The 20,405-nt window shown below is 47.3% G+C and overlaps 1 protein-coding gene across 1 annotated transcript in view; it reads right to left on the minus strand.

The window, feature by feature from the left end:
* SORL1 (sortilin related receptor 1) overlaps nucleotides 1–20,405 on the minus strand; it is a 169,891-nt gene that overhangs the window by 11,808 nt on the left and 137,678 nt on the right. Inside the window, exons 35-45 of the mRNA XM_027563453.1 lie at nucleotides 20,080–20,249; nucleotides 17,469–17,581; nucleotides 17,113–17,217; nucleotides 16,236–16,308; nucleotides 12,436–12,518; nucleotides 10,113–10,209; nucleotides 7,633–7,817; nucleotides 4,087–4,206; nucleotides 2,968–3,132; nucleotides 1,512–1,686; nucleotides 404–510 (exon numbers count right to left, since the gene is read on the minus strand). Coding sequence (XP_027419254.1) covers nucleotides 404–510; nucleotides 1,512–1,686; nucleotides 2,968–3,132; nucleotides 4,087–4,206; nucleotides 7,633–7,817; nucleotides 10,113–10,209; nucleotides 12,436–12,518; nucleotides 16,236–16,308; nucleotides 17,113–17,217; nucleotides 17,469–17,581; nucleotides 20,080–20,249 — 1,393 coding nt within the window. The remainder of the gene's footprint in view (nucleotides 1–403; nucleotides 511–1,511; nucleotides 1,687–2,967; nucleotides 3,133–4,086; nucleotides 4,207–7,632; nucleotides 7,818–10,112; nucleotides 10,210–12,435; nucleotides 12,519–16,235; nucleotides 16,309–17,112; nucleotides 17,218–17,468; nucleotides 17,582–20,079; nucleotides 20,250–20,405) is intronic.

Consider the following 20,405-nt stretch of genomic DNA (forward strand, 5'->3'; position numbering starts at 1 on the left):
ACTGACGAGGTTGGCAGCACAGCTCAGTTCCCCTCTACTGAAGCCATACCATAACCCTGCCCTCAGACTATCTGGGAGAGATGGGCCCTGGGTGCTGGTGCTGAGTCCCAGTCAAGCCCTAGGAAGCACAGTGAGGACTCCAGCCCATTTCCCCGTCTTTCAGGGGACGACCAGTTCACGACTGAAAAGTGCTTTGTGCAGAGATTCGCATCTTTAATGGGCAGTATAAACATTTGGCTAATTAGCAATCCCATCGAAAATGGTCCTCTAATTCTCTCGTTCACTCCCCTGCCCTATTCTTTCTTTTGACTCCGTCTATGCCAGCAGGCTGTTAACGAGCTCATCTCCAAAATGGCATTTCAATTAGATTTCCAAAGCCATTGAAAAGGAGGGAGGAACTTACCCTGCTTTCATTAAAATACTTTTCTTTCAAAGCTAGGCTTTTCCAAAACAGAAGGACGTGGTCATTTTCTGTGATGATTTTTAAGGCATCAGGTGCTAATAATGAAACTGAAAATGAAAGATGAAGTAGGAGACAGTTAGCGGCTATACACGTGAGTCTCTGCTTTTTTGTCCATCAAAGGTTGATGAAATAACACTAACCCTGAAGGAATTAGTTAAGGAAGAAAAAAAAAACACATATATCCACTTAGTATAGAGCCTAGCACATTCTAGACACTCTGACATCTACTTTGCTGTTATAATGTCTTTAGCCAAGAAATTTGGATGGTGTCTAATTTAGTAGCCCTTAGACCAAAAGATGGTCGAAAAGAAATGCGGATGGGGTGAGGCTGGACTAGTTCAAAGCCTGCCAGCACTTCTGCTCTGGTTCCAGTCTGCTTTCCTGCCCCAAATTCCAGGGGGGCTCAGTGAGGGCCTAGAGAGCTCAGCCCGAAGACAGAGCTCCGGAATGACCAGTATGCTGCAGGCCCACAGTCCACACTGCCAGCCTCCGATACTGTCACTCCTGATGTCGTCTGCTGCTGTCCAAATAACTGCACTTACTACCTGCTCTGTGAACTTGAACCTGACCTGAGCCAGCCTAGGGCTGGAAGCAAATCACCCTTTAAGGTATTACCCAACTCCTGGTCTCTGTCCATTTCTATCTGATATTGCCCTAGGAACCACGATGACTTTAGTCCAGGTACACATATGCAATGTTTGGCTTTATGGGGCAAAGAGTCAGTTTCATTTCCTAACTCTCTTGAAAATGTCAAAACCAGCTAGGGGAAGGGAGATCACGACAGAGAATATAGAAAACGACAGCCACTATCCTGCCCACGGTGCCCCTGCCACCACCTGCAGCCCAGAGCCTGGGACCCCTGCACAGCTCTGCCCCAGCCAGGATATGCAGGGTCATCTTTGCACTTCCTGGGCAAGTCCTGATGGAAATCCCATGTCTTCAAAAAAATAAAAGCGAAAAAAAATAGAAAACGCCACACCTCGAGAAGTCCTAGCAGCAATGGGGCGCCCTGCTGTGTGAGAAGGCCTCTAATCTCTTGCCAGCTTACCCGTGGTAATTTTGATACTGGAGTCTTTGCTCATGTTCCCCAGCTGGACAATGATGTGATATTTCCCTCCAGGCTCCAACTTGTTCAGCGTGTATTCCACAGTACTGTTGCGGGATTTCACCTTGTAGCTCCTCTCACTCTTTCTTATTAGATCTTTAACTGCAATTGCATATAACTGGGACAAGAAAAAGACATCTTAATGGTAATCAGAAACCTGGCCTTTTCTATTCTTTGAAGTTCAGTGGCGGCCCATGCGACAGAACTATGTCAGTGGCTGTGACCCCCCAAAATAATATTCTGGGTCACAACATCTGACTCTGTTCTTTGGAAAGCCTCTGGGGTGGTCAGGTCCAACTTTACAACAAGTATTCATGCACAGAACTGCACACAGAATTATCAGTATGATCCCAGAAAACCACCCAGCCCTGGGATGACAGGGAGGGCGAGGGGATGGAGGTCAAAGCAGCCTGGGAAAGTGAAAGTGGGAGATGTTTCTAGAATAAGTGATTCTTCTTTTAGGGTCAGCTGTTTAATTGCCAAGTTATATCAGATTCTTGCAACCCCAAGGACTGCAGCACGTCAGGATCCTCTGTCCATGGGATTTCCCAGGCAAGAATCCTGGAGTGGGTTGCCATTTCCTTCTCCAGGGGATCTTCTGAACTCAGGAATCAAACTCGTGCCTTCTGCACTGGCCAATGGATTCTTTACCACTGAGCTACCAGGGAGCCCTCTCTTAGGGCTGCTGCTGCTACTGCTAAATCGCTTCAGTTGTGTCTGACCCTGTGCAACCCCATAGACAGCAGCCCACCAGGCTCCCCCGTCCCTGGGATTCTTCAGGCAAGAACACTGGAGTGGGTTGCCCTTTCCTTCTCCAATGCAGGAAAGTGAAAAGTGAAAGTGAAGTCGCTCAGTCGTGTCCAATTCTTAGCGACCCCATGGACTGCAGCCTACCAGGCTCCTCCGCCCATGGGATTTTCCAGGCAAGAATACTGGACTGGGGTGCCATTGCCTTCTCCGTCTCTTGGGGCAGAGGCCAGCGAACTTTTTAAATAAAGGTTCAGACAGTAAATATCTTAGGCCTTGAAGGTTAGATGGTATGTACCACAATTACTCAGCTCTCTTGTTTGTAGCATAAAAGTAGCCATAGATAACATGTAAACAAATGGGTATAACTTGGTTCTAATAAAACTTTATTTAGAAAAATAGGCAGTGGGCTAGATTTAACCTACAGGCCAACTGTTGGCGAAGGCAGAGAAAAGGAGGAACAAACCAATACAGCAGCCAGGACATGACAGCAAAGAGGAGATACCTATGAGGACCCTGTCTTTGGCGGAAATGGCGGGGCGGCGGGGGGGGGAGCTCCTGCTGAGCTCCACGCACCAGGCCTCGGTTTCCTGCCCCCAAACCAAACCACGTCCAGAATAAGCAAGGTCGCCAGCACGCCTGGCCTGCTCACCAGGTCCTGGTCTGGAGAATCGTACGGGGATTCCCACTTGATGACAGCAGAGGTTTTGCCCATACGGACCACGTGCAGGTGACGGGGAGGAAGCCGGCTATCCGGGATCATCCTCACCACGACATAGTCAGAGGACGGCCCCTGGTAAGGCACCACCACCCGGACCTGAAACAAACACCACACACACTCACGCAGTGGTCAGCAAACTATTTTTTCCCCAACAAGACAATGACACTTGTACACAGTTAAAATTCAAGGCATACAAAACGATGCAGGGTAAGCCCCACCTACCCCAGATCTCTCATCCATTCCCACAGGCAGTACTAGTAATGATTTTACATGCTTCCTTCCAGAAATGTCCAATGCAAATATAAGCACAGATACACAGGGATGGGAGGGTGTGCGTGTAGATACATACATACATACATGTGTGTGCTTATGCATGTGTGTGCATGTATAACTTATTGCCCTTAACTTTTTTACACAAATGGAAAACCATTACACACATAATTATGCTCTTTGGTTCCTTTACTTAATAATACAGCTTGGGAATTTTTCCAAATCAGTACATTTAGTTTGTTGTATTTGTGTTGGATGACTGCCCTGTATTCCATCTCAAAGATAAGCTGTAATACTTTTAATCAGTCTTCTCCCGATAGATGTTTGTTTCAAATCTTTTGTTTTCACAAGTAATAGTAGTCCAAACATGATTTTCCATATACCTTGGCACACATGTAAAAGCATGGCTAAATTCCTAGAAGTGGAATCTGATACAAGCTTTATCTATTCCTGAGGCCCATTTACCAAGTTCTCAGTCCTGCACAAGGAGCTGCAGATGGTTAAGTGGCCGTTCATTCTGTGCTTCAAGTAAAAACCTGATGCTTGTGGAGAAGAACTATCCTCTCATCTCTCTCCTTCCCTCCTCCCACCCCCTCACGCTGAACACACACACACGTGCGTGCATGCACACACACACACACACACACACACACACACACACGGATCCTGGAATCCGCATCTCCAGCTCCCCAGGTCCTAGGTCTGAGCTTGGAGCCCAGCAATTAAGACATCCTCAAAAAATAAAACATTCCTCTGTGTTCCTGGCATTAGGAAACTTACCAGAAACAAATATTGCTCATCCCCACTGACAAGGACTGTTCTGTTGTGCTGCGAAGTAGTCAAGCTCTTGGGATTGCGATAGAGGTCAAGAAAGGACGTGGCATAGAAGATACCGTAAACCTGGTAAAAGGAGAGATCAGAAAAGGGCACCAGTTCAACGGCCGGTGACCTCACTCCCATGAAAGCCCTGATTTAAGACCCTGGGAACCGCTCCACATGAGCGCACAAAGAAGTCTTCACTCGGCATCTATTTCATCAGCGTTTACAGAGAAGGCACCCTGGGCCAGGCAGTGGCTTCCCACCTACGAAGATAAATAAGATGTGGTCTCTGTCCTCAGAGCTCGCTTTCTTGAGTAAAGCCAGGCAAAGAAGAAAAACAGATTTATAAATAACAAGTTGTAAATACGAAACTCCTGGAAGCTATACTAGAAGACTGCACGATAAGCTGGGGAAAAGAGGGAATGACCAAAAGTGGGGACACTCTTCTAGTGCGATGGGGATAGCAAGTGTGCAAGCTGGTGGAGATAGCGTGTGGCGGGAGGGGGGACACTGCCGGCTGCCCAGCAGGTCCCTGTCTTCCCCTCCTCCCGCAGTAGAATCCTGGTTCTTAGTGAGAGTTGCTACCTGGAAACAAGCCTGCATCCCACCTCCCTCCTCCAGGCAGGAGAGGCCAAGTGACAGGGATGCTCACCAAGATGCCAGCAGACATCCTGGGCGGGACCTCAGTGGGGGCTCAGGGAAATGCAGGGAGAGCACATCTTCCCCCTCCCACTGCACGGAGTACACAAGGCGATGGGGTCCAGTCCAAGCCCTAGGCTGCAAGGTGGTGCCACAGGCAAGGCTGGCAGGGGACTGGCTGTTGTTGTCGTTCAGTCATTAAGTTGTGTTCAACTTTTGCAACCCCATGGGCTGCAGCACGCTAGGCTTCCCTGTCCTTCACCACCTCCTGGAGTTTGCTCAAACTCATGTCCATTGAGTCAGTGATGCCACCCAACCATCTCATTCTCTGTCGCCCCCCTTCTTCTTTTGCCCTCAATCTTCCTCTCAATCTTTTCCAATGAGTCAGCTCTTTGCATCAGGTGGCCAAAGTATTGGAGCTTCAGCATCAGTCCTTCTAAGGAATATTCAGGGTTAATTTCCTTTAGGATCGACTGGTTTCATCTCCTCGCTGTCCAAAGGACTCTCAAGAGTCTTCTCTGGCACCAAAGTTTGAAAGCATCAATTCTTCAGTGCTCAGCCTTCTTTCTGGTCCAACTTTCACATCCATATAAGAAAAACCACAGCTTTGACTATACAGACCTTTATTAGTAGGGCATGGGAAATGGGTCAAACCATGCTGCTGATATAGAAGCCCTAGATGGCTGAATTCCAAACTCTGAACAACTCATAATTAGGAGGGAAATAAACTGTTGAAAGCCACTCCTGTTCTATGCAGCCATTATTAACCCTAAGTGATATACATGGAGTTTAAAGCAGGAGGTGGGAGTCTGATGGCCCTTGTAGTGGGAAAAGTGAAGGCTGCAAGTGTTTATAACAGGGTAAGTGTAAGGAAGCTTTCTTTGTAAGGTAGAGACAGAGGGCATTTCCTCCACGAGCATATAAGCAGGCAAGACAGGGGACTTGAAAACCGTATAGGTCTGGAGAAGCCCCGGGGGTGCAGGAAACCCATCAGGGATTCTCATTCCCAGATAAACAAATAGGAATGGAGCAGGAATAGGGGAATGAGCAAGCTCAGATGGGACAGCAGAGGGGGACTCAGGGTGCAGGAAGGTCTGACCCTGGAGAGGATGCGCCTGGGGCCACCATGTGATGGGGGCTCCAGCCAAGGGCCAGGAAAGGGGACCCCAGAGCCCAGGGAGCCAGGGTGTAAGAAGGCCACACTTGACAGTGATGGGAACAGCTCTTGTCGGGGAGACAACAACTCTGGGTGAGACTCCAGCATCCACAGTGAGCTGGAGACACGTGGGAGCTGAGGGCTTCATTCAGGGCACTCCACGGGCCCCTGACCCTCAGAAGGCTACCATGAGTGCAAGCAGACTCTCAACATGGAAGAGGCTCCTTCTCCAAGTTCACATGTGATAAGATACCAAAATCAAGTCGCAGACCGGTGCTCTATACACAACACCCCACTCTGCAGATGGCTGGGTGTGACAGGTAGGCAGGCCTGAGTTGGGCACATAAACCAAAGAGGCCCCTCTCTGAGGAGAGTCCGGTTCCAGGTAAAACGGAGCCCTGAGCCTGGCTCTGGGCATCTCATCCCCGTCCCTGCCTCAGAGTGAGGTTCAAGAGTGACAGAAGCGCCCAGGCTGTTACTCCAGCCGGACCTGAGCTCTAACTCAGTCTGCTGCTTACTAACCCTTGACTGTGGCCAGTGACCTCACCCCTCCGAGCCGTGGTCTCCTCACTGGTAGAGCAGAAACATTTACCCCACAGAGCTGATAAAAGTAGGAAGTAGGAGATCGCGGGTGGAGGGTGGGCATCGTGCCTGGCACACGGTAGGTGCTCAACAACTCTCACCTCCCCTTCCTTCTTCATGGCTGAGCTCACAGACAATTCCTGGCAAACCTTGGTTCTTTCCCCATGAACCAGTGCTGCCCGCATTGCACAATGGATACGCCCTCAGAAGACAGAGGCCAATTCCTCCTCACCAGCCACTGAGGATTCTTACAGATTTAGTCCCACACACTTTTCCATTTGGAAAACTCAGAAAATGACCCTTCCCTTCAAGATCTTATCAACTAGTTAGGGAGATGAGAGTAGACAGAAGATATCAAATCAGATTCGCAGGGTCTGATGAAACAGGCTGCATGGCACCAACTCTAAGGATTCAGTTCTTAAGGGAAGGAGACCGAGTAGAAGAGCTAGGAGTTGACTGCACAGCAGGTGGGGGAAGGATTCCAGGCAAGACAGAGCAGAAGCCATGGGGCAGAGGCAGGAGGCGGGTGAAAACAGCCCTGGGAAGGTGTGCCTAAAAGCAAAGGAAGGTGCGCACTGGGGAGGGTGGGAAGGCAAAACCAGACTCAAAAAGAAGCACGGATCTAATCCCAGTGCATCAGATGCGTTAAAATGAATAAATAAAAGAAAAAGACCCACGTACAAGTGCAGTGGGGGCCCTGGAATGAATAGGGAGGCATGTCTGGGGGGGGCGGGGTGCCTGAGAAGGCAACCTGTGAGTGGGGGATCCCCCAGGTGGGGAGGGGCGAGAGGAACCCCGGCATGGTCCTCAGGTGCGATAATCATTGTCAAGGCAACTGACTTCTCACCCATCCCCAGGTAAGACCCACCCCCGCCGCAGTGCCTGATCAGGAATGTGACCCCTCTTCATACTCGGCTTAAACAGGGGTTCTTTCTTCTTAGATGCCAGGCCAGGTTGTAGAAAGGGATGTCAGGTGCCTCTGGGAGGCAATCCAGAGCTGACCAAGAGGGTAGCATGTGTTTGGGATAAGGAAACAAAGCAGCGGCGGGGGAAGCCCTGGGGGCGGCCGGTGGTCTACTGCCAGGCGAGGGTCCATCCTCACTCTGCAGAGGTCATCCGGGCTGACTTACCACATTCCTGGGGCCGGTCCAGGTGCATTCCACTGCCGTCTGATTGATGGCCTTGGCTTTGAGGCTCGGAGCGGGGGGGCGGACACCTCTGGTTGTGACACGCTTGAATGCCAGAGGACTGTCCCCCAGGTCGGTCTTGGCCCAGGCAGAAATCTCGTAGGGCGTATGAGCTGTCAGGTTGCCAACTGGGGAACAGGGACAAAGGGCTGGAGCCGTGGTCTTTATACGCACACTCAATTTTTAAATTAAAAAAAAATTTTTTTTTCTTTTGCACATGTCTTTATATGTACACAGTATTTTTTTACATTTTTTTTCCCTTTTATCTTTTGACTGTGCCATGCAGCATGTAGGATCTTAGCTCCTCAACCAGGGACCGAACTCTCACCCACTGTGTTGGCAGTGTTGAATCTTAAACTCTGGACCACCAGGGAAGCCCACCTAGTTTTTCAGTGTAACCTCTCCATTTAAGTGAGTCTCTCATGTTGTAGGAAGTTTATGATTTTATGAATTCACTCGGCATGCTTTATTAATGAAAACTGCAAATAACACAGCGCATGGGCATGGAAAAATTCCTTTAAAGCCGACCATCTGCGGATATAAAGTGGTACGATCCTTGTGGAGAGCCATTTGGCCTTGTGAGGGTCTTGGAATCCTTCATAACCTTCAATCCAGGTACAAGAGAAGGATCCAAAAATGTGTGCAACCAGGATGTCTGTCACGGTATTTGTTTCAGCAGGAAAAATTGTAATCATCTGACCACCCGACAAGAAGGCAACAATAAGGTGCATCCATGAAATTCACGTGTATCCACGAACTGTTACACAGCCGCTCTAAGTTGTTCCCAAGAATACATAGTGCGACTAGAAAATTCTGTGATTTAGGGTCAGTAAAAAAGGCAGGAGGTAAAAGTATATGCAGTATATATAAAGAAGTCAATGAGGAGGAAAAATACGAAGTTAGGAGTACTCAAAATTATTAATAAAAGTGGTTTCCCTAGGAAGTGAAATTACAGGAATTCAAAACTTTCATTATACATTTTTTTGTTTTCTAAATTTTCTGTAATAAAGATGTGCCCCTTTCTAAGTCGGGAAAATGTCATCAGAAACTAAAAGAGCAGTGAGCCATAAGAAGGATATGCTTAATGGGAATTTAACATTGTAAATGTAACGTTGCAAATCATTGTTATCATTGTAAATCAACTATATTTCAGTAGAAATAAATATCAAGTAGAAAAAAAAAAAGAAAGATATGCTAAGAGGACAGCCTTTGGAGTCAAGAGGACTTGGGTTCAAAGCCTGACTCTATGCCTCATGGTTGCATAAGCCAAGAATGAAGTATTCAGACTCTCCAAGTCCATATCCTTGTTGGTAAGGTAAGATGTAGAATAACAGCACTTACGGTGGCTGGCTGTTGCAGGGAATAAAAAAGAAAATGCTCGTCAACAAGTGCTTTGCATGACCCCTGGCAAGAAGCAGGTCTTTGTGGGTCTCAGGCAATGGCTCGTAGGACTTTTGTCCCTGACTCCGCCAGTTTCTCTTGGTGTGATGTGGGGGCAATGAGACTGCAGCCTTCGGAGTTAAGAGATGTGGCTTCCAATCCCGGCTCTGCTGCCTTCTGAGGGAACCACTTGATCCCTGAACCTTATGTCCTGATCCATAAAATGAGGATATCCCGCAGCATCATTTTTGAAGTGTTAGGTTAAAAAACACACACAGAGTGCCTGCCAGGTAAATGCTTGCACAAGCTAAGTGCCCAATGATAGCTTTACTCTTGCATAACCTCCTTGGGCAACCTATGTATGTGTATACATATATTATAGAATACTTGTTAGGATTGGAAGCACTTTGCAAACAGGTTAGAAGGGAAAAGAAGCTCTCATGTCCTTCTCTACATTCACATGCAGCCTTGGCCATTGAAAGTTCTGTCTTAGAAGCAATTAAAATCCTTCCTTTAGCCTATTTTCAGATATGAGGACTTTGAGACTCACTATTTGCACAGATCCAAAAGGAACTGGAACCCCTTCTTCTCTCAGTCTGTTGGCCCATTTGTTCAACAAATATTTACAAAATATAATTAAGCAGCAGCCCTACACCACCTTGTATTAATATCAGCAAAAGAGGAGCAAACCAGAGGAGTAAATAGAGAGGTAACTAATCCTGAGAATTCTCTCTTTGGGGAGGGAAAACATCAACTATAAAAGGTTAATCTGGCTTCTTTCCAGCGTTTCATCCTTTTTAAGCCTCCAACTTCCCTGAAGAGCCATCAGATTAGAAGAGGGATTTGGGGAACCACCCAGTGGATTCCTCACCTGGGCTCAGGAGCCACTGACAGGATCCTCCATGGACAACACGGGCCCACTCAGAACAGCTGCAGAGAAGACCCCTCGCCTTTCCCGGCCCCCTACACGAGCTCTACTGCCAGGAAAGCCTGTCTAGCCTTCCTCCTTCCTGCTTACACACCGACTAGCTCCAGGACACTACCTTTCTGCGACGCGACGATCCCTCGGAAGTTCAACGTTCTCTTCTCCTGTCTGTGGGTGTCAAATGACCAGAAGAGGTTCACCACATAGCCATTCACCTGCCAAGAATCAAGAGCCATGTTACATGGGCAGTGCTCACGCACAGACCTCACCAGACACGAAAGGCAGAACTTTTCTGCTGTTCCCTGGGTATCTCCCTTCTTATAAAGGGCTGGTCCTTTGGATCCTTAGACCAGTTCTATTTGTGCTAACACTGAACAATCATACTCCTCCCTACTTCTAAAAATGAATGTGAAACTATTTATAATATAAAATATAGATTCTATTGTGTATTAACATGTATATATATACACACACACACACACACATATATATATATACACACATATATAGGGTCTTCCCTATAGCTCAAACAGTAAAGAATCTGCCTGCAATGCAGGAGACCTGGGTTCGATCCCTGGGTCAGGAAGGTCCTCTGGCAAAGGGAATGGCAATCCACTCCAGTATTCTTGCCTGGAGAATCCCATGGACAAGGGAGCCTGGTGGGCTACAGCCCGTGGGATAGCAAAGAGTCGGACACAACTGAGCAACTAACAACTAACATACACATATATATATGCAATCTAGAAAAATGTTACTGACGAACCTATTTGCAGGATGGGAACAGGGACGCAGACATGGAGAATGAGCTTGTGGATACAGGGGCAGAAGGAAAGGACGGGCCAAACATATGCACAGTACAACGTGTACAACAGAAAGCCAGTGGGAAGCTGCTGTACAGCACAGAGAGATTACCTCAGTGCTTTGCAATTACCTAGAGGGGTGGGATGGAAGGAGGGAGGCTCAAGAGAGAGAGGATATATGTACACATATAATTGATTTAAGTTACTGTACAGCAGAAACTAACACAATTATACTCCAATTTTAAAATATTTTTAAATAGATTTAATGAAACAAAAAAAATTAATGCAAAATAAAAGGACAAGAACCAACTAAAAGGGAAGAAAGAAGAAAATTTGAAAAGGTAATTAGGTTACAGTAATTAAGGATCCATCTTGGCTCAGATGGGCGTTCCTGGTGGCTGAGCAGTAAAGAATCCACCTGCCGTGCAGGAGCTGCAGGAGACGTGGGTTCGATCCCTGGGTCAGGAAGATCTCCTAGAGAAGGGCATAGCAACCCACCCCAGTATTCTTGCCAGGAGAATCCCATAGACAAAAGAGCCTGGCAGGCTATAGTCCATAGGATCGAAAAGAGTCAGACACGGCTGAAGCAACTTAGCACACACACATGCATGCATAACTCAGGTAGTCCCTGCAGTCAAGGCCAAGAGGTCACAACAAAGGTGGATTGGTCAGATCTCATGGGCTTCTCCAGGCAAGAATGCTGAAGTGGGTTGCCATTCTCTTTTCCAGGGGATCTTCCTGACCAGAATCAAATCCAGGTCTCCCACATTGCAGGCAGATTCTTTACCATCTGAGCCATCAGGAAAGCCCCCACTGTCTAACAGAAGCAAATATATCCATGAGTCAGGAAAGACTACTTCTTCTGAGTCCTGAGCTCACAGAAAGATTTGACCTAAAAGTCTTTAAAAATATTAGACAATGACCCAAATTAAAATGTGTTCAAGACCAAAGACTAGAGACACAGGGTCCACGCAAGGCCATTTCTGGCATCAGCGGTCCCAGAAGCCAAGAGCATTGAGACCACACTGTAGCTCAGTCGGTGGCACGAGGACTCTGCAGGCCTTTGGTCCCACCACAACTTCACAGACTGGGACAGATGTGAGGAAAAACAAAGAGGAAAAAACACCATGGAAGGTGAACGGCAACTTGAGAAACCAGGGGACACAGATGACTACGGGGAAGGTGGCCACGCTGATGGACCAAGCGGAGGGGATGAAGGTGCTGGAAGGGGAAGGACGCTGGGTGCACACTGGTGGATATGTGTCCGAGGCATCTGACTCTTCCCTAAGACCCTCTTCCACTGCGGGAACCTCTGCATTAGCGCTCAGCAACCAGGAAATCCAATAAAGCTGAAAATTACAGGGCAAACATATTCTGTTAACACCAACTCTTTATTTGCACTGTAGCTGTGAACCATTTAATTATATGGTTAAAAAGAAAAAAAGGCACCAGGCTGAGGCGGAATAATTACATGGGAAGGCTCCAGTTGTTCTTCATGGGGGAAGGAGCCAACCTAGGTGTGGTATTTTAGCTTCGCTGGAACAAGTCATTCTTTTCTCTTAATCTTCCTGTCCTCTGCTCTATCGGTTCCCATGCAAAATAAAGCCCCACCTGACTGCTGGTTTGAAATGTCCACGTTACCTTGATGTCCGTGTCCATGGAGAGAGTAAAGCTTAGAAAATTTTCACCATAGCTGTCAATGCGGATGTCTGGTGGTGGGATCACTGAGAACAAAAAAGGGATCCAAAGAGAGAAACCATGTGATGAAAAGTGAAGAAGGCAGGACTTCACAGTTTTCAACTCAAGGGACAAAGCAATCTTTCAGCTGGGAAAGAAAAGGCTTTGCTTTGGCAGTTCTGACTCTTCTAATGCTTTGACCACTGTTGTCCTGAGGCTGGGGCTGGGTCCACAGTTGCCTGGTGAACACAGAACTATCTCGGCTGGGTCAGCTATCCTGGCAATTAGGTGGAGCAGAAAAGTCCCATTATGTAAATGCCCCGAGTCAGCCCAGCTTCAGCCTGGTTCTGCAAAGTCTGGGGGTCACACTGGGAACCACCTTCACTGGCACCAGTGAAGTCCCAGCGGCCTCAGGTCCTTTTTGAAGGTTGACAGCATGCTAAATCTTAAGTCCTAACTTGTAGACGTATGTGGGACGAAATGGAAAGAATCTGGGCCCTGGAATTCAAATTCCTGTTGAGACACTTAGAAACCGTGTGCCCTGGGGCGAGTTACCTGTCCTTGCTAAACCTAGAGATACCATCTGTACTTGACAGAGATGGCAAAATTCAGTAAAATAATATGTGTCTTGATACTCAAAGTTCCCTTTCTTGTTTTCTGGTAAAGTCCCACCCACGACAGATTAAAGACCTGATGAGATACTGGCATCCTCATAAAGACCAGAGCTTGGGACGTCCCTGGTGGTCCAGTGGTTAAGAATCTGCCTTGCAATGCAGGGGATGTGGGTTCAATCCTGGTCGGGGAACTAAGACTCCACATGCCACGGAGCAACTAAGCCACACACTACAACTAGGGAATCTGTGCGCCCCAACAGAACATCCTATACGCCACAATTAAGACTCCATGCTGCCTAATTAATTAATCTAATTTAAAAACAATGCCAGAGCTCAGCCTGGGAGCTAAGGGGGCAGGGAAAGGGTAGCAGAGAGAAAAGGGTTCCTCTTGGCTCAAGTGAATAGCACCACCCTGGTCATTTTGAATGTCTACCCACCAGAAACCCAACAGTGTCCCACAGGTGTAAGCTAAGAGGGCTTGATGGGGTCAGCTTCATCAGAATATAATATTCAAATGGATTAGATTCTCAGCACATATGCCTTTTATATTAGCAAGGCAAGAAAGACCCAAAGGAGTAGCTAAGACTTGGTGGCAAAGAGATGGTTCAAACATTACAGGAGTCTCTCTAGATGTTCAATAAAAGTGGGCTTGAGGAAAACACAGCATGCAGAAGAAGAAAGGGTATTAGGAGTTGCAGGCAGCCAGCTCAGAGCAAAATAGTTCAGGTGCTGCTATAAACCTGACCTGGGTTATAATCATAGTGGTGGGAGTTACAGCACAATCCTCGCCAAGTCCCAGTGTCCTCAGCTACCAAATGAGTATAAGAATACTCACTGGGTTGATAAGGATTCGGAGAGATTAATTCCTATAAAAACAACCTGCAAGGTGCTTGCTGCAGTGCTCAAAATATGGTGGCTGTTGTTACCATTAACCCATCGTGTCCACTATGACGGTGGTCATTCTGGGTGACGCTCCTGCTGTTTCAAATCCCATCTTCTTACATTACTAGGACCCGAGGTCACAGACAGATCATAACACACGCTTTTTGACTCTGCACACAGTTGCCTTCTAACCAATACACGTATGACGAGTTGAGATTCATCCTAAAGATCACTGTTGTTGCTGTTTAATTGCTAAGTCATGTCCAACTCTTTGTGACCCCATGGACTTGTAGCCCCCCAGGCTCCTCTATCCATGGGATTTCCCAGGCAAGAACACTGGAGTGGATTGTTATTTCCTTCTCCAGGAGATCTTCCCGACCCTGGGATCAAACCCAGGTCTCCTGAGAGAAGTAACCAACCTCCAACCACTGAGATTTTCAAATGCAGGTGTGAACTGTGATGAGGAATTCAAGATGCTACCTGTTTTTCTCATGAGTTTCCAATGTCCCTCCTTTTCAGTAGGTATGGTCAGTATGTTCTGACTGATTGTAGAGGAAAATAATACCACAATCAAAACTCTAGGGGAGGAGCTTCTTTGGTGGCTCAGTGGTAAACAATCCACTTGCCAATGCAGGAGAACAGGGGTTCGATCCCACATACTGCAGAACAACTAAGCCACAGCTATTGAGCCTGTGCTCAAGAGCCCATGAGCTGCAACAATGGAAGCCCATGTACCCTAGAGCCCATTCTCTGCAACAAGAAGATAATGCAATGAGAAGCCCAAGCACAGCACTATAGAGTAGTCTTTGCTTGCTGCAACCAGAGAAAAACCCTTGCACCAACAAAGACCCAGCACAGCCAAAAATCACTAAAAACAAAACAAAACACAACTCTAAGGAAGTGTGAACTCAACACACATTTTCCAACATGTACAATCTCCCTGCTTCACGGACTGGCTGGCTTCATGAAGTTCAGCTTGGCCCCTGCACTGATCTGAACCACCCCATGTTTTTAAAGGCAACCAGACAGTGATTCTTCAAGACCCAGAGCCTATTTCTCACAGACTCGGGTTAAAGCAAAATCCCCTGATCACATTCCTGGTGGCATTTCCAGCTTTTGCACCCGCCCGACAATCCAGAAACGAAAGTGCCAAGGCTAGGATCAGGAAGATGAGCTGGTGTGTCTCCCACTGAGTGCCAGAGCCTTCCGTTCACTTGCTTCAATTCACTCACTCATCTGTGACTTCATTGGCTCCTACTCCACACCGAGGATGGGGTGGCGGCACATGTGAGGCACGCGTGCCCAGGGAGGAGCCCCGCCCAGAAGGCAGGCCCTGCAGCGGTTCAGGGCTCAGGTTCTGGAGTCAGCAGATCAGGTTCCAACCACAGCTCTATGTGCAAATGACACAACCTTTCCACTCCCTTATCTGTCCTTATAGTTGTTCTGAGGGCTCAATGAGATAAGCTGGTATATGCAGAGCAGCTGGCATGACAGCCTTCCACGTCCATGACTTTGATCAGCTCTAGCGATAGAAAAACAGAAGCTGCCACCTATGTGTTGTTGTTGGCTTCCCCAGGGCAGTAACGAGTGTAGGCATGGCACTCTCTTACAAGAGAGTATATGGGCTACTCTCTTACCCCACAGACGACATGGACGAGACCATCTTTTATCTTGGCTGAGAAAGGAGGACTCCTTATGTCACGGATACTCCGCAGAGAAGCAGAGTCAGGCGTGGCGGCCTTCAGAAATCCACCTGTATGCTTTGGCTACAACAGATGCCCAGTTCTATATAGGAGGACGGAGAAGGCAATGGCACCCCACTCCAGTACTCTTGCCTGGAAAATCCCATGGGTGGAGGAGACTGGTGAGCTGCAGTCCATGGGGTCGCTAAGAGTCGGACACGACTGAGCGACTTCACTTTCACTTTTCACTTTCCTGCACTGGAGAAGGAAATGGCAACCCACTCCAGTGTTCTTGCCTGGAGAATCCCAGGGATGGGGGAGCCTGGTGGGCTATAGGGTCGCACAGAGTCGGACACGACTGAAGTGACTTAGCATCGCATAGCATATAGGAGGAGGAATGATCAACAGTCCCCCCAGAAAGACTTCATGTCTAAAGCATTGCAGAGACACCCAGAGAAGTTCACCTGTTGTGGGGAGGGAGGTTGTGTGAACTATTCTGATCTATGCGTCTTCATCTGCCAGTCACACAGAGTTTTTTCTAAGGGTTTCTAGCTTCTCTAAATCTGCAAATGCTGGAATCATTTACCTTGTCCTTTTATGGTGGTAATGGATTTAGAATCGCTCCAATTTCCTATTCCACGACTGGTCACCGCAGCCACCTTTCAAATCAGAGTGTGAATTAGTATGAAATAAAGGCAACATGCCACACAGCGAGAATCCCAAGTGGACAAAAGGGGTGAGGCTTTGGCAATATGGGTGGAAGAAATACACACAGAGGGATGCAAGACAGTCTGAGGCGCCTGCAAGGGAAATAAGATGGGGAAAGAGAGCACAGGAGGGAACCTGGGGAAAGGGAATTGGGACAAAGCTGAATTTATGAAATTTCTGTTGATTGACAGGTGTCAAAGTTTTTGTAAAGGGCAGGGGTGTGAGAGGGAGTGCGTGTGTGTGTGCATGCATATGTCCACATATATGCATAACCATACACGGGTATGAGACTCTCAGTGTAAGGGAGCTTGCGAATGCACTCAGTGGTCTCCAAACATGTTTTGCACCAACTCCTTTTTCTACTGAAGATGTTGACAATCTATTTCATAAGAACTCCAGAAGATCATTTCATACATGCCACTTATCACAGCTCTGTCTCTCCCTGCAGCTAAAGATAAGCAGAAAAGAGGTGGGTGCAAAAGAAATTGGAACTGGAACGCTAGCAGAATATCTGGGTTAATAGCAGGGAGAACTGCATTAATAATCAATTCTCAGCTATTTGAGTGAAGGCTGATTTGAGGCCTCGATTTGAGAGACTAAAAGAAAACGAGCTCCCAGAGCAAGGGGCGGGGTATTGAGCAGACCACTAGTCAGCACCTCGTCAAAGAAGGCATGGAGTTCTCATGAAAGTGCAACCATCTCCCCATGTTCCCAGGCCACCCAGCCAGACGGCTGAAACGTGTGCGGACACTCACTCTGACCGTGTACTGAGTGTTGACCAGTAGGTTCTTTATTTCTGTAAAGTTGCTAACAGCTCTCTGGGAAGCCCACATCTTGGAACCACTCCTGCTGTATTCTACCTGAAGAGAGAGAAAAATAAAAATAAAAATACTATACCATGAACAGGTACCAAAGGTCTGGGCATCGTAACACCTTACAAAAAGGCATAAGGAGAGAGGGGAAGGTGGGATGCAAAGTGTCCCAGCGGATGGATGATTATAAGGCGGTACCAAACTGAGTCCGCATCACACAGAACATGATTCTGCTCCAGGAGACCCGGCCATCTCCCACGCTCACCCACACGCACTGCCCACTCCTGGGAGGAACTTACGATGTACTCCCGAATGAGGCCGTGGGTATGGACGGGAGGGGCCCAGTGGCCCATGATCACTCCTTCTACTTCCCTGTGGAGCGACAGCTGGAGGCTCTGAGGGGCGTCTGGCACTGGAAAAAGAAGCCATGTGGGGTTAAAATCCATCTGCATCCTTGTCAACTGGAGGAACTTCCCTGAGCTTAAAACACACACGAGAAAGCATCCAGGGCCAGCGTGGGACCTGAGCACCAGAAAGGGGTGTTAGCTTGGTCTTCCCGCTGATGGAACATCTTTCCTCCCTGCTGTCCACTTGTCAGACCAACAATGGTTCAGAGAGTCTGACATAGGTTGGGGGGCTCCTAAGGGCTGCAGGATGGAATCACCTGGGTAGGTTAAGTCAGCACTGGCCCGGGGCTTCCAGGCTGAGATTTTGATTCTCACAGGTAGCTGCCCTGAACGCTCATATTTACGTATGTGTGCGTGGGTGCTAAGTTGCTTTAGTTGTGTCTGACTCTTTGCGACCCTGTGGATTGTAGCTGCTGTCCATGGAATACTCCATGCAAGAGGACTGGAGTGGGTTGCCATGCCCTCCTCCAGGGGATCTTTCTGACCCAGGGACCGAAGCCACATCTCTTATGTCTCCTGTATTGGCAGGAGGGTTCTTTACCACTAGTGCCACCTGGGAAGTTCATTTATGTGTGTGTGTGTGTGTGTATACACACAGAGATACATATATATACATATATATTTTTATATGTAAATACACATACATATACATGTATTTTTTAGATCTTTTTCCTCTATAGATTATTACATTATACGAAGTATATTTCCCTGTACTATGCAGTAGGTCCTTGTTGTCTATCTGTTTTGTAGTGTCTATCTGTTATAGTAATAGTGTCTGTTAATCCCAACCTCCTAATTTATTGTTCATAAGTTGATAAGTCATAAGTCATTAAGTCAGGTCAGACTCTTTGTGACCCCGTGGACTGCAGCATGCCAGACTTCCCTGTCCTTCACTATCTCCTAGAGTTTCTTATACCCTTAATTTATCAGTTCAGTCGCTCAGTCGCGTCCGACGCTTTGCGACCCCATGAATTGCAGCACGCCAGGCCTCCCTGTCCGTCACCAACTCCAATTCCCCAGTTGGGTTTCTATGTTTGTGTGTCTATTTCCGTTTTGTAAATAAGTTCATTTCTACCAGTTTTCTCTTTTCCACACATAAGCATTATCACGTGACATTAGTCTTTCTGTCTGGCGGCCTTCACGTAGTAAGCACGTCCTCCCTTCCTGGCCAGACCACCTTCCGGATCTCCTTCCCCGGCCTGGACTCCTTCAAGGGGCCCTGTGTCCTTTTACTGATGAGCAGCATTAGAAACCTGGACTGAGTGACAGGCGTGCTCAACACTATCCAAGTTTTTTCAGCCTTCCCAGTTGAGGAAACAAGGAAATGCATGCTTACACTAACTTGTGCAGATACATATACCTATAAGGATTTTATGTGTAACCACACGCATGCACATACAGATAAACATGAGTTCATATTAACATCTCCGAATGTAAACACGGTTCTGATGGCAACTGAGAATGAAAAGTTCACAAAACCTGGGGAGCAAAGGTCATGGGAACAAGTGCAGTCACCCAACGTCAACTACTGTGAAGGAGGAAGCAGGGAACTCTCTAACCCTCGAGCTTCAGTAAATTTCTTTATAGTGTGCCCCAAATACTTCTGACATGCTTCATGTGTTAATGATGCTGATCTCCTAAGCACTAAATACTGGGAAATACCTAGAGATGGAAGGCAGAGACAGAAATTAGATAAGAAATGCAAAAGAGGGCAGGGATGGGGAGATCAAATTAACTTCCTAAGAGAGAAAAACATTATGCATGGTGATCGGTTTGTAATTATACAATATCGAATCACTATGTCGTACATTTGGAACCAACACAGTGTTGTGGGTCAATTGTACTTCAATTAAAAAAAAATTGTGTTAAGATGTCAAAAACAAATGCACGGTTACGAAAGGGGAAAGGGATCAAGGGATAAATGAGGGTTTGGGGATTAACAGATATACACTGCTCTCTATAAAATGGCTTCCCAAGTGTCCCTAGTCATAAAAGACCCGCCTGCCAAAGCAGGAGACATAAGGGACGCGTGTTCAATCCCTGGATCGGGAAGATTCCCTGAAGAAGGAAATGGCTACCCACTCCAGTATTCTTGCCTGGGAAACCCCATGGACAGAGGAGCCTGGGGGGCTACAGTCCAGGGGCTCACAAAGAGTTGGGCATAGTTGAAGCAATAAACAACAAGGACCTACTGTATAGCACTGGGGACTATATTCAAGATCTTATAATAACCTATAATAGAAACGAATCTGAAAAAGAAGAGAGAGATCCATGCATAACTCAATCACTCTGCTATGTACCTACCTAAAACACTATATATCAACTATACTTCAAAAACCAGGATGGTGTTTTTTTAAAAAAATTACGTGCTATAATAAGGAGAGTGGCTCAGCCAGGACTATAAACTTAGATACATAGACGGCACATGTAGTGACGTTGCTCTGCCCCTGAGCATCCTGGGAAACTGAAAATCCACAGAAGTGCTTGTCCCTGTGGCACTCACATCCTTCGGGAGTCCTCAGGGTCACGAGGTCGTTGGTACTGTGCACCTTGCTCAGACACTGGACCTGGACTTTGACCTGATATGTGGTGTCTGGCTTCAAGACTTTCAATACTGTGCTCGTTTTATTGCTGTGGGTCTCCAGGGTATTCCATATGCTCTCTCCAACCACCCTGGCCAAGAGAACAAAGACAGCATTGCATCAACGCAGCATGGGGTGGCCAAGATGTCTGAACCTGTCAACGGAGTTGCTTGGTGCACACACAAGAGTTTATGGAATACCCGGTGGCAATAAAAACATCATTTTCTTCTCCCGTGGCAAAGAAGGG

The sequence above is a fragment of the Bos indicus x Bos taurus genome, chromosome 15, assembly GCF_003369695.1.
Source record: "Bos indicus x Bos taurus breed Angus x Brahman F1 hybrid chromosome 15, Bos_hybrid_MaternalHap_v2.0, whole genome shotgun sequence".
Taxonomy (NCBI): Eukaryota; Metazoa; Chordata; class Mammalia; order Artiodactyla; family Bovidae; genus Bos; species Bos indicus x Bos taurus.